General features: G+C 37.5%; 1 protein-coding gene across 4 annotated transcripts in view; it reads left to right on the top strand.

Moving 5' to 3' along the window:
- The window catches only part of ZFYVE28 (zinc finger FYVE-type containing 28), a 164,788-nt gene that overhangs the window by 104,479 nt on the left and 46,692 nt on the right, over positions 1-13,617 (top strand). For all 4 annotated transcript variants that reach the window (XM_040592482.1, XM_040592476.1, XM_040592469.1 and 1 more), the window contains exons 5-7: positions 1,721-1,810; positions 4,551-4,640; positions 7,856-7,957. In XM_040592482.1, the coding sequence (XP_040448416.1) occupies positions 1,721-1,810; positions 4,551-4,640; positions 7,856-7,957 (282 nt within the window). The remainder of the gene's footprint in view (positions 1-1,720; positions 1,811-4,550; positions 4,641-7,855; positions 7,958-13,617) is intronic.

Below are 13,617 nucleotides of genomic sequence, written 5' to 3'. Positions count from 1 at the left end.
AGATCCGATGTAAATGCATTGTGAGCATTGGCTTGGGTACTACAACTGTGGTGTGCCTTGTTGGTTTTTGGAAGCTTGCTGTTTTGTTGTGTTTTCTTTTAATGGAAAAAGTATGTCATTTTTTTATCATGGTATTTGAGTTCTTCAGTCATTTGTTGTATTGTTAGACTTTTTCTGTCTAATGTAGCAATAACGAAGAGAAAATTAAATAGCTTTTTAGCAATTAATATTTGCTCTATTCAGCTAAACTGTAATTTTCCTTTTGCATGCTGGCATATGGCATTTGAGGGATGTTTTCCAAGACAAAAAAGGAAGCCATAAATCTCTTCACTTAATTTTTTTTTTTGTTGTTGGAGGAAAGGCGACAAATAAGATAGATTAAAAAAAAAAAGATAACAAATAGTCTAGATATTATGAGGTCTTGTTCTCTTGTGTTTAGAGATACAAGCAGGATGCACCTAGTGAATTTAAGGCAAATTGAAAACTGATGAAGGAAGTGCTTTTACACAAGCCATAATTAACCGCAGGAACTCAGTGATTTAAAAACTTGTGATTGCAAAATGGCTTGGAGGCTCATAGCAAAAGCAAAAATAACTGCTTTTCGGATGAGAAAAGCAACTGCTTATTGCATCAAGGGTCACATTGACCAGGTCTTGCGTTGTGCTTCGGAATTAAGCCAGCTTCCTGCATACCTGTTAGATGGTTGTAGTGCTGGGCATAGTTAAAGACAGGATAACTGGACAAGATTACCTGTGGATGTAATATAATACAGCCATTACTACCCTCTGCAGGACAGGTTTCTTAGAATTGGTTAGTGTTTTAAATTTTTTCTGGGAATAACCCATAGACTGTCTTGACTCCCATTACTCTTAGCCTTTCCTCAGTATTCATATTATCTTGTATTATTTTACTCAGGTAAGCAGGTTTTTCTGATTAAAAAACCCTATCATTATACTGTTACACTGAAAAACATTTTAATTGAAAACATTAGCTAAAAATGTTTTTAAGTGTGGTTTTGAGTGCAGACACCAATGACAATCAGTAACTGGTTCTTGACAGTACCTGTGCACAGTTTTTGGCCTGTCCATACCAACTCTCTACGTAGAGCATTTTAATTTGCCATTGTTCTGCAAACAACTTTTTCCCTTTCTGTGTTACCTGTAGTCTACAAATGACTGATTAAGTAATATGGTGACAGAAAACCACTTTACCAAAATTTCTCACCTTGTGAGTTAGTACTTCTGCACGTAATTCCACATAGAAATGAGGCCAGCTTTTAAGTCTCCTAAATTGTTTCTCTTGGGTGGCTGAAATTTCCCTAATATTATCTCGGGTAAAACCTTTTTAGTTAAAATTTGTCTCTCAGTCAGGTTTTTTCTTAAGTGCAGAGTGAACTACTGTGTCTCCAGGATGTGGCAATAAAGATCCTTCTAGAACCAACCTCCCTGTGCCACACAGTATGGTGTTCTGGTTGCTAAATGTGTGTAATGACATCTCTAAAGTACCACTGAGTTCCACTGCCTCTATCTGCAATAAGTAAATTTGATGCATTTCTTATAGATTCTTGTGCTGTAATTTTTATAGGAGTGCTGTCAAAATAAATACAAAACGGTACATGAAAGGTTAGGTTTCTAAGATGATTTATCATAGCCTTGTTTTTGTCTGTTATGATTTGTTAAAGTGTGTAAAATAGTAGTATGTTTTTCTATAATCTTTGTAGTTATGTGTCAGCCATGGTACCTGTGAAGTCTCCAAAAGAGTATTATGTGCAGCAAGAGGTAATCGTACTTTTCTGTGAAACTGTGGAGAGGTAAGCATTTTAGTTCAGTAGTAGGTTTTTAATTTCTGTGTTTACTTTCAGTCTGAGCTTTTCTAGAAGTACTTTGACTGTAGTCTTTAGGAAGCATCATAAAATACCAGGCATTTTGCTTTTCTAGTAATATCCAAGTAGAAAGCTAAAAAGCATTAAGCGTACTTGCCAGGCACAAGCCTGTGCTTTTTTGTTTCCTAGACAAAAAAAAAAAAACGCAACCAAACACAAAAGTTAATAATCCAACAATATTGCCTGTATGCCTAGTTATAGATATGTAAATGAAGGCTAAACATTTAGATAAGCTCCATCTGTTTAAGGCATTAAGACTTAGTGATATTTCATGCAGGAATACATGAGATGATTCAAATAGTTTGTGAACCTTTAGGTGATTATCATGAAGAACTTGTAAAGGCTCTTTAAAATCTTAGAGGGCTGGAGCTTGACTCTATGTATGAAGATATGATGTTAAAAGAAGGCAAACAACCAAAACAGTAGTTCACTAGTTCTCTTAGAAGTATAAAGTGATAAGCAAAAAATGTGAGTTTGGAATGCACTGTTGAACAACTTTTCCCCCCACCCCGTCACAGACTAGTCAGCCTAGTGGGGGGCAGTGGAGGGGAACAGCATGTGAAATAACCAGCTGTAGTGAGGTTTTGTGCAGTGTAAAGCAGTTCTCAAAAGGAAAATAGTGAACTGGAGTCTGAGTGGAATTATTGGAGACCAATTGACTGTAAGATGCACTTGCAGTAAGTGTTAGGTTTAGTGTCATATTAGGAGAAGTTGTGAAGGACTCTGGGAAGGAATGAAGGAGTACACAGCACACTGCCACAATCTGTAGATGACACCGATGCCAGAGAATAGAATCATAGTATCATTTGGGTTGGAAAAGACTCTGAAGATCATTAAGTCCAACCATTAACCCAGGACTGCCAAGTCCGCCACTACACCATCTCCCTAAGCACCGTATTTATGCGGTTTTCTTCAATACTTCCAGGGATGGCGATTCCACCACCTCCCTGGGCAGCCTGTTCCAATGCTTGACCACCCTTGCGATGAAGAAATGTTTCCCAATATCAAATCTAACCCTCCCCTGGTGCCACTTGAGGCCATTTCCTCTTCTCCCAGATAACAAGCAATAGGACAAGAAACTGACCCCCACCTGCCTACAACCTCTACAGGCAGTTGTAGAGAGCAGTAATGTCCCCCCCAGCCCCCTTCTCTCCAGGCTGATGCCCCTGCCCCAGCCCCTGCCCGGCTCTGGACACGCTCCAGCCCCTCAGTGTCTGTCTGGCCGTGAGGGGCCCAATGCTGAGCCCAGGCCCCGCGGGGCGGCCCCACCGGTGCCCAGGGCAGGGGGACGGGCGCTGCCCCGGCCCTGCTGGCCACACCGTTTCGGACACCAGCCGGGACGCTGCTGGCCTCCTGGGCCACCTGGGCACGCTGGGGGCTCATGCCCGGCCGCTGCCGCCCGGCCCCCCCGGGCCCTGTCCCGCCGGGCAGTTCCCAGCCCCCTGCCCCCAGCCCGCAGCTGCCGGGGGCTGGTGTGACCCAGGGGCAGGGCCCGGCACTCAGCCCTGGGGACCCCCCACACCACCGGCCCCGGCCCCTCGGCCTGGCCTGCCCGGAGCCCCCTGCAGAGCCCCTTGCCCCCGGCAGATCAACACTGTCCCCCAACTGGGTGTTTCAGGCTTTTTAAAAAACAAGATTATAGCTCAAAGTAATCATAGCAAGGAGGAGGAATTACTTTCCATCAGTCAGAGAGCTACTACATGCACACATATTTGGCCAGTGTGAGGAAAAAGATGTTTCTCATTAGCAGCTCTGGATAATGTGGCAGTGGACAGTAGGAAGGAACAGGGAGTGAGGGTGGGCCTTGCTCTGCATCCATCTGTTAGTACAAAGTAGAACTTGCTTTCTGGCCGTTTTGCTGTCCACCACTAGCAGTATTTGCAAGATGAGTACTGATGAGGAATAAGAAAGTTATTTCCGTTCTTTCTGGGACCACTCCTCAGCAGGACTACTGTGCAGTTTTGAGTGTTATCTTACGCACTGATATGGACACACTGGAGAAGAAATTTGAGAGTGTTAGGAAATCTAAGAAATTGTGAAGAAACCTGGAAAACATAGACAAGTGAAAAGCCGAAACAAATGGGGTTTTATCCTAAAAGGGATTTAAGATATTTCTAAAGTTATTAGAGGACAGTGAAGTGGCCCCCAAACATTAAATCCTTAGACTTCAATAATAGTTCCTGTGTAGAACTAGGTGGGGTTTTTTTTTAGTTTGGTTTATTAGATAACGAGTTGACCTAGGTGATCATAGGAAGTTTTTTTTGAAAGTGAAACCAAATACTTTCCCCTGTTACTTGGAAAATACTCCTTTTAGTTTAAAAACTCTAAGCACCAGTGGCTTTTAGTAACAAACTGAATCTTGGTGTGAAATAGTAACTAAAAAGGAAAAATGCCATTAAAATTATTTCGGTTTTGGATGGCTAGAAAAGCTTTTAAAAGTGTCTAAAGTTTTTTAAAGTGTTTAAAGTTCTGTTTCTTCTGTTAATATTTTTTAAACTAGAGAGTGTAGTAGTCAGTTATTTTATATAGTGATTTAGATTGTACAAAAATAATTCATAAGTTAAATACTATCAATTTTGTTATGCTTTTAATAGTCTTCTCAATTTTTTCCTATTGAAATGTTCTTGGAGCATTTTGTCTCTTAGTGAATAATTTGTCTTCTGCTTAGAGCCTTAAGGCTTGGATACCTCACTCAAGATATGATAGATGACTATGAACCAGCTTTAATGTTTACAATTCCAAGATTAGCCATTGTATGGTAAGTAATCTTTACTCTCCCTTCTGCTTCATTTAAAGATTCACTGAAGATTTTAATTTTTTTCCAGACTTTTGGTGTATTTTTTCACCTGAGTTTGCTTGTACTTTATTCAAAAATATCAGAGCATTATTTTTGTTTTTAATCATTGTATTTTCCTGTGGAATATCAAGAAGGGGGGGGGGGGGGGGGGGGGGAATGTAGAACTAAATATAGATGATAGGAACCTGGAACAGTCGTCCTACAGAAAGAAATTAAAAATTTAAGAAAATAAATCTGTGGAATGACACATTGTCAGAAATATATTTCTTTGAAAGCACATGTTTTGTGTCATTCAAAAATAGTATGACCTAAGCATATAAGTCTTGAAAAGCAAAAATTTTCAATACGAGTTGTGTATTTTTCTTAACAACTCCTTTTGAACCCAGAGTCATTATGACAAACTGTATTGTGACCACCAAATTAGGCTTAAATCTTTTTCAAGGGAAGTATTAACATAATTTATGTGTAGATTTGTGTCCTGTATTGACCATTCAAGACAACTAAATTAACACAGTGGGTTTATTTCATGCAGTTTTTGCAATATTGAAAAATTGGATGTATTTTTCCTAATAAGTCTTCATGATTTGAGAGAGCAGTTTTTCTGGAGTAAAGCCAGCATATTTGCAGTATTTTACCATTATGAATGTTTAAAGGTTAGCTAATATAAGTAGTATAATTGAGGGAAATAAGAAACCGCAAATCCTGAGTGTAATGCGCTTCTCCTCAGAAAATCCCTGTGGCCCATTGTTCCTGTTAAATAGGATATTGTCTGTAACCGTCTTTCTAAAAATAATAACAGTAATAATCAGATTATCAATAAACAACAGGAATGCGAGAACTCTAAGTCTGCTGGAAGGCACAGTGAGGAATAATATATAGTGACTATCTGGAAAGCCAAGGGCTCTCTAGAAAATATGCCATGTCAATCCCAAATTACAAAGAAGAACAGAGAGGGAGAAGAGAAAAAAGTTGTAACTGCTCGTAAGTATTCAGTGATTTGAAAATAAATCACTGCCATGTGAAGTTCCACAGAAAAATTACACCATCCAGATAGTAGTGTTGTCTGGAGGAAATGTAAGTCTTTTGTTTGGACTGTGAAAGGAGAAACCTTTAAACACAAGACAAATGCAACACAAAGTTCTTGTGCTTTTGCTCTGTGTCTTAATGAGAAGGATGGATCTGGGGCAAGGAGAAGCCCTGGATCCCCTTGGTCTTCTAATAGCAAAGCTTTAAGGAATACTTCTCAGGGTCATTTTTGTCTAAGGATTCTAATACGGTGTATGTTGCCTAGATCGTTAGCAGGTGTCAGTGCATTTTGAACCAATAGGAAACACTAAGGCACGTTTTTTCTTTTTTTAGTTCTTTCCATGTTACAGCTATGTTGAAGCTTTGATTCAGGACTCTCAAAGGTCATATGTATACAGAGACCATATCATAATTTCTTCTCTAGTGTTCTAGCCCAGTTTGGTTTTGTGGTTGTTGTTATTTTTACTAATTCTGAGAGTTAAGCTCTGTGGAGAGCAAACTATACCTGAAAGCCAAAGGTATGGTGATATTGCATCAGTTAGAGGTTCAGTGAGAGCACCCTCAAACTTCCTCTCAGCAAACTAACATTTCTTTAGGCAGAACGTAGGATGTGAGTCAGCAGTAACTACTGTGCTTTGTGGCAGCCTGCTTGTTGAAGCTCAGAAAGCTTAAAAAAAAAGTGTATGATCTTGGTAACAGGATAATTTCTTTTAAGCCACCAAAAGAAAAAAAAGGTGACTTGCAAAAGGAGTAATTCTTTTTTTTTTTTTATCTTCTCCCCTTTCCCTACTGCTGCCCTGGTCCCCAAAGCAATGTTGATCAAGCTTAGTAGTCAGATTTCTTGGACCCTTTGTTACCTTGACAATTCTGAACTTTCTGATGGTCATCTTCCAGCCTGATGAGAAACCACAGTACTATCCTGGTACTAGGGCATAAGCCAGACTCTGGGTTTATAAACAGAAGAGCAGTGTTTCCTAGACGGTAACCAGAGTGTAAATGGTCTTACTCTATTATTTTTTTTTTAACACTTCAGTGGGATTCATCTAACTTGTGACACTAGCTTTGCTGCTGTGTCTCAGAGAGCTTTTGGTGGTCATTCAGGGAGCTTGCTAGTAAACAGCTGGTGAGCAAAAGACATCAGCAGTTGTCTTAGCTGAGGCTCCCCGTTACTCTGGATGGTTTGGATGCAGAGTAGCTAGAAAGCTTTCTGAAGCAGCATGTAATTTGAATGTAAGAAAAGGAACGTACCTTTGAAATACCTTGGGTAATTGAGGGCTGACTGTAAGGACAGGAAGGGAAAAAATAAATGGCCTGGGAAAAATAAAACCTCTGTTACCTTGGGTGTGAGAACATGTGATCCATTTGCCTTTTGAGAAACATACATTGTTTTTGCAGTAGGCAGAGGATTAAACCATTTAGCAGAATGGTGCCTGGTGTGGGTGGAATCCACTCTCTCAGACAATGTGGTATGATGCAGAAGATACGGTGAAGGTGAATTTTATTTAATCTCTGACACACAAACAAGTTTGGTCAGGAGGAACTATTGAGATATCTACAGTGGAGTTCATGGAGGCTTTCAGGATCATCAACAAACATCTTTCCAGGGAAGTTCCTACAAGTGCTGAGTTGATTTAGAAACACGTTATTATCTAAATGTGTTTTATCTAATTTAGCAAATGTGTATTCTTTTTTTACCATGTTAATACTGGTTTATATTTATATTAGAAAAATAGGAGCTCAAGAGTCAACTATCTTACATAGAAATGATTTAGACTGGGAAGAAAAAGCCATTTGCAACCTTTTAAGTCAGTAGGCTTTCCCCAACTTACTTGACAATCAGTTTCTTGTTTGTGTTTTTTTATGGGTTATCTACAGCAACAAAACAAATGCATGTTCTTCCCTTTATGCTTCCATTGCTTTCTCCCATGTTTAAGGGGAGGTGGACAGAGGGGAAGGGGATCTTTTTCCTGTTGCTTTAAATAGCATTTAATTCTAACTGGGTGAATAAGACAAAAATAAGATAACAATATTAACTTGAATGTAGGTCTAATGTTTATGTATAGTTGGTTTTCTGGCTCCATACTCAGTAGTAACTCTGTGTAATGAGATTTTCATTTTTGTGTGTGTTCGTCCATGTGTTTGATTTACAGTGGCCTTGTTGTCTACTCCGAGGGACCATTAAATTTGGACCATAAACCAGAAGATATGTCTGAACTCTTCAGACCTTTTCACACTTTGCTAAGAAAAATAAGGCAAGTAATAAAAAAGATGGTTGTAACTGTCTCTCTTCTGAAATGAAAATCAAAGGCCTAAAGAACTCATAAATGCTTAGAAAAGTGTTTGCTATGTTAACCATAAACTGTGTTTTCTTCTTATCTACCCGACACATACCCAGGAAATAACTAAATGCCATTTTTCATTTCATGGGAGTTTTCTGAACTCTTCATCTCTCTGTGATAGTTTTTATTCTGAATACAATTTTATTACATCTCTGATTTTCCTTATGGTTGGGTGATGCCTGAAATACTAAAGTTGCAGTTTATTTTGGGGAGATCCTGTTTCTAATTAGCATCTTTGTTTCTGTTTAGCTAGGTTTATTACATTTTCTCATTGCATTATGATGCAATACTCAGATCATTCTTAATCTAATAGAAATGACTATCAATTTTTCATATTGTAGATCTGTTTTATAGGATGGATCACTTTATATATACTTCTTTTTACAGTGCTTCAGTCTTGGTAACCATTGGAGATGTGGGCTTTGGTTCAAGTATCAAGAGCACTACAATTTTTTTCTTAGTTTGAGGTCTTTGGAAGACTAATTGTTACTTTGGAGAAGTTGTATTTTAAAGATACAAGCTGTATCTTTAAAGGATCTTTATTCAGGGCTTTTTATGTTCACCCTTAATGTATTTTATCTGGATGTTTAAAAAACCTAACTGTTTTCTAAATATTTAAGCTCTATTATTTTCTTAGAATTCAGTTTTATATACCAATTGCAAATTTTAGTCTTAGAAAACTCTAGAGATAATTTGGCAAAAGTTTTTATCTTTGGTGTCCAATTCTCAGCTGTTTATCACCTTCCCTCAATGTTGTAATGACAGTTCGATGCAAGAATAGTTTCCACATCGATGTTAATCTTCTCTCACGTATTAGAGGTGAGGCATCTCCTGAGGGAGAATGCAAGCTTTGTCAGGGATGGTTCAGAGAGGAGCTGATGTCTGAAGTAAACTTCTTATGAATATCCAGACCACATTCTTTTGTATCCCTTGAAGATTTCCTATTATTTCTGTTTAGAAGTGATATGGATTTAGTTTTAGGTACATTCATATTCATATTGAAATCTCAGAATTAAAACTGACAAATCAGCATGGTTGGGGCGTTTTTTCCTTGAGTGATTATGGTTTCATAAAACACTGAGTAAAGAACCACCTGAATTGAGGATCAAAACTGAAGTTAGAGGGGAAAAAACCCAGCCCTTTATTGGTACTGAAGCTTAAAAAACTCCATGGAGTTTACATAAAAATACCTTTTTCTTCCCAATATGTGGCTAACACAGAAATTTTTACCAGCATTCCAATGGCTCACTAAAGCCGAAATAATATTTAAAAGCTAATGTACTTCTCATAATCTGTACTTTCTGCTTACTCCTTGCATTTCACAACACAGAAAATGAAAATCAATGAAATCCATTTATTGCTTCATCCATTTAATTTTCAGTAACTCTGAACTTAATGCTTGGGTTGAAAACACATCAGTAGAATGCTTGTTTTTTCAATAACTACAGTTTTCAACACAAAAAATTAAAAGACTTTGTGGTTTGGGTTTTTTTGGAAAAAAAATCTGATACACTTTAAGAATTATATAATTTATTCTGCCAAGTGAGCATTTAAAATTGTGATTTCAGTTTTCTAGCAGACAAAGTTTCCTAAGTGTTCTAAGTGAGATAGCATCTATCAGAGCAAAATTTTGAGCAACACTAAGATGTAATTTGAATTTGTATTTCTGGCAGTTTTTGAATTAAAGGAACGTCAAAGAACTCGGATATTTGAAGAAACAGGGCTCAAAAAGATCCTTTAGTAATACTCCTTAAAGAAGAACACATTGAATGAAAATACCCATGAGATACCAATGTGTCCAGTTCATATCGAATAATTAAATTCCTTTTAAAAGTACCTAAGCTGTCTACATTGTAACATTTTTTGTTAGCACAGATTTTTTTAACTCATCAGGCTGCAGTTCCTACTCAGTGAGAACATTCACAGAAACCTGTATGGGAAGATGGAATGAAGTACTTGATATTTCTGCTCCCTAACAAAAAGGGAGCATTTTTTCCAGGAGTCTTTTCTCCAGTCTCCATCACCACTAGTTAAGGCATGAAAAAAGATTCAAGTAGTCTCCTGTTAAAATAGTTACATTCTTGTATTGCAGTTGTGTTTCTGTTGTAACAACATAGAACAACATCTTACTGCAGAATATTATCACATCCCGGTAAATTTATTTGCAAAGCTCTGTAACTTTTTAGCCAACTAAAATATTTTAACTCATGGAGTAACACCAAATATACAGCTGATTATTTTGTAGGATTACAGGCAATTTTTAAGGTGTACTATCATAAAACTTCCCTCCTGTTAAAGGCAATGATAAGTACTGTATTTATATAGATCCACCTAACTAAATCCAGAACTAGCAGAGAAAAATAGCTATTGGCTGGGAAATTTTTTGGTGCCCTACTGGTGGCTGGCAACTTTCAAAACAATTGAGACTAGAGACTCTCAGAGCAAAAGCAGTAAGTGTTCTTGTTTAGATTTTGGTGTGGTTGAGCAGCAATTGAAGACTTGGAATGTTTTAGTTAATACCTATGCCAGGTGCTTGTGTTGATTTTTATTTTAGATGTAAAACATCAGCATTGGTATATTGTACATCTACCAATGCATAATTACATAGTAGTATTTTCTCTGTTCTTTTAAACTAAGACATTTGAACCATTTTTGCCAAACTACTGTAGTCTGCCTAGTAAGCATACAAAACATATAATCGGGTATATGCATAGATATTTAATTCACATGCCTGTCACCTGAACGTCCTTGTGATAAAATATTACCTATACTGTATATACATTTGAGGCTACTTTACAGAGGTTTTTGAGGTGAGCAAACATGGGTTTTCACAGTACTCCTTAATTCTGCCCTTTTTTTAAAGCCCTCTGCTTGCCTGTTTGGTGTCTGTTTCTGGACTATTACAATAGATGACAGGGTCCCTATAGATTTTAGTGGTGCAAGATCAGGCAGATTGCAAATAAAGTGGTGCATAATCAGAGGGTGCGGGACTTGGCTCAGCACTGCAAAAGCAGGAGGATGCAAATTGCATTCCTGTACCTGCATCGTGTTCTTCTGGTGGCAGTTCCATAAAGGCAGCTGTTTATGCTGTGTTCGGAGCATGAACTGAAGCACGGGCTGGCAACAACAGGGGTGCTGTTCTCTGAAAACAGAAAATTTAGAATTCCAGTCAGAATAGGAGCAGGGTTAATGAAAGAGGCTTGGAGAATGTGCAAGACCAGTTCACTTGTGTTTTTGTGGCCCTGTCCACTCTTTAGCCAAATTTTGTCTTCAAATGGACATCTAGCCTTGGATCTTTGAAGAATTTCTTCACCCTAGATACTGGCAGGAGAGTAAAATGTTTATTGGTTTTGCAGTAGGCAGAGTAAATTTCTACTACTGCTCATCACAAGCGGAGTACATCTTAAGAGCATGCCTTGTTTTTCTTCCAGTAGCTGTTGCCACTGGAAGAAATATGTCCCTAATATTTTCAAGGCTAGATTGCCTTCCTGTCATACTATTGCAAAAAGAGTAAAAACAAGTGAAACCTCAACATGTACCTTTTTTAAATTCAGTGTTTTCTAAAGTCTCTGTGAGAAGGAAGTGCACTGCTGCTGTTGGGGTGTATTGCAGAAGCTGTCTTTACCTGTGGCTTCTGAATAATGAAAACAGAGGGAGAAATTCTTTTTTCCATATGTGTGCAGCACTTGTTTGGATCCAGTGATGAGTTACAGATGCTTCAGCAGAAAGGAAATGAAGGGTGGAATTAACTATGGCTTAATTAAAACTGATGGTTTAATAATGATGCCTGATACTTAGTTTTAAACTTTCGGTAGTGAGATTTGATGTTTCTCTCCATATACTGGTTCACACTAATTTAATTCTTAATATCTACATAGGCATTTTACAACATACCATGTTACTAATGTTGGCAGTGAATCCTGTATAATCTAGTACACAACATATCAAAAAGATAACTGTTGACCGAACATTTGTCACTTTGCAAGGAAGCTTGTATTTAAAACAGCCTGGTGAATCTAGGGTTTTTTATGCAGAGAGGGGAAGATAATTGTCTGAACCTATTTTAGAACAAGCTGTATTTGTTAATAACAAAATTTCTGGTGTTTGAATTGAGAAAATAAGCTTATCTCCTTGAAATTTAAAGCAGGATTGTTTCTCTACTGAAATAACAGGGCTGGTGGACTACCATGTGTCATCCAACAGATTATGTATAGCAACTCTTGCAAGGCACCGTGGACCTGACTGACCTTAAAAAATATAAGGACTGTCAGCTGATTTTGTTGATTTTTTTTTTTTTTGATCAAGCTTTATTTACTTATTCTCAAAACTGCACACAATTGCTCTTATGCATCTTTATAGTGATGTTAAAATGCTTAATTTCTTACAGAACACTCATTACTATTTGAATAAATGTCTGAGTAATGAGATGATATCATTATATATTTTGTAGACTAAAAGGAATGTATTTTAAAATATTCTAGTATGCCAGATAGTAAAGTTATAAATCAGTATTGCTAGGTAAGTGGGTCTAACAAAGAATTGCCTGTTTCCCTTTCTTACTCATTTATGACGGAAAACATTTTCAAACTTTGGACTCAAAGGCGCATATGGAATGATTTAAAGAACTATTGACTTCTCTATTAGAGAACATGGGAACAAGTGAAAAGGTTGCATTTATTCTTCTGTCGGCTCTAGAATTTTTTTCAGGGTCATATAACTCATATAAAAGCATGATTTTTTTAAAGAAAAATGTTAATTGTATGGAATGTACATAACTACAAAACCGTATATTCTCTACTTTTTCTGGCTTAAACATGCTTATCTAAACTGTTACCTTTTTAAAATTGCAGGGTGGCTGATATATGAGTCAGATGCTAGTGATGTATTTTGGGGAGCATTGTGGTCTTTTAGTGATAGCACTTGGAAAAATGTGGTCTTTGAGTTAACAAGTTAAGAATGCAAGTCATTGACTGGAAATCAACATGTGATGTGTGTTGAATGTTTCTTTGGGGGTTTTCTTTGGTACTTTTGTTCAGACTGAAGTTACTCCTTTAAGGGAATTCTTTTAATATGATGTTGATGTTATGCCAGCTGTATGTCACCTGCTAGCCAGTGATCTCTAAAGACATGAGGAATGCTGGACTTCTAGCCTCTCTTTAAGCTGAAGGTCTTCCTTTTCCTATCCCTTCATTTATGTTAAAATATACTTGGTGGTCTTCAAAAATATTGACAGCAGTTCTTGATAGGATATTTTTATATGTGGTTTCTAATTGAGAAGCATAGTGTAAATAAAACTCAGACCTAAAATTAAGTGCTGCTAGGTCTGTGGTTTTGTTTTAAAGTTATAAATCACTTAACTGTTATTTGAGGCTCTTATGTTTTGGTTTTAGGTGCTTGTAGTCTGAAACTGCAACACTGGGGACACTTGATAAAGCTGGAGAATGCTGCATGTCTCTAGAAAAAGTGGTTTAGTAAATATGTAAATTTTCTAGGCCTGCCTGATACTTAACATCAAGCAGAAGCTTAACTCCCTGATGACTGAGTGGTGTAGTTTAACCCCAGCTGGCAAGTAA

This window comes from Falco naumanni, chromosome 1 (genome assembly GCF_017639655.2).
Source record: "Falco naumanni isolate bFalNau1 chromosome 1, bFalNau1.pat, whole genome shotgun sequence".
Taxonomy (NCBI): Eukaryota; Metazoa; Chordata; class Aves; order Falconiformes; family Falconidae; genus Falco; species Falco naumanni.
This window is presented reverse-complemented; position numbering and strand designations above follow the sequence as displayed.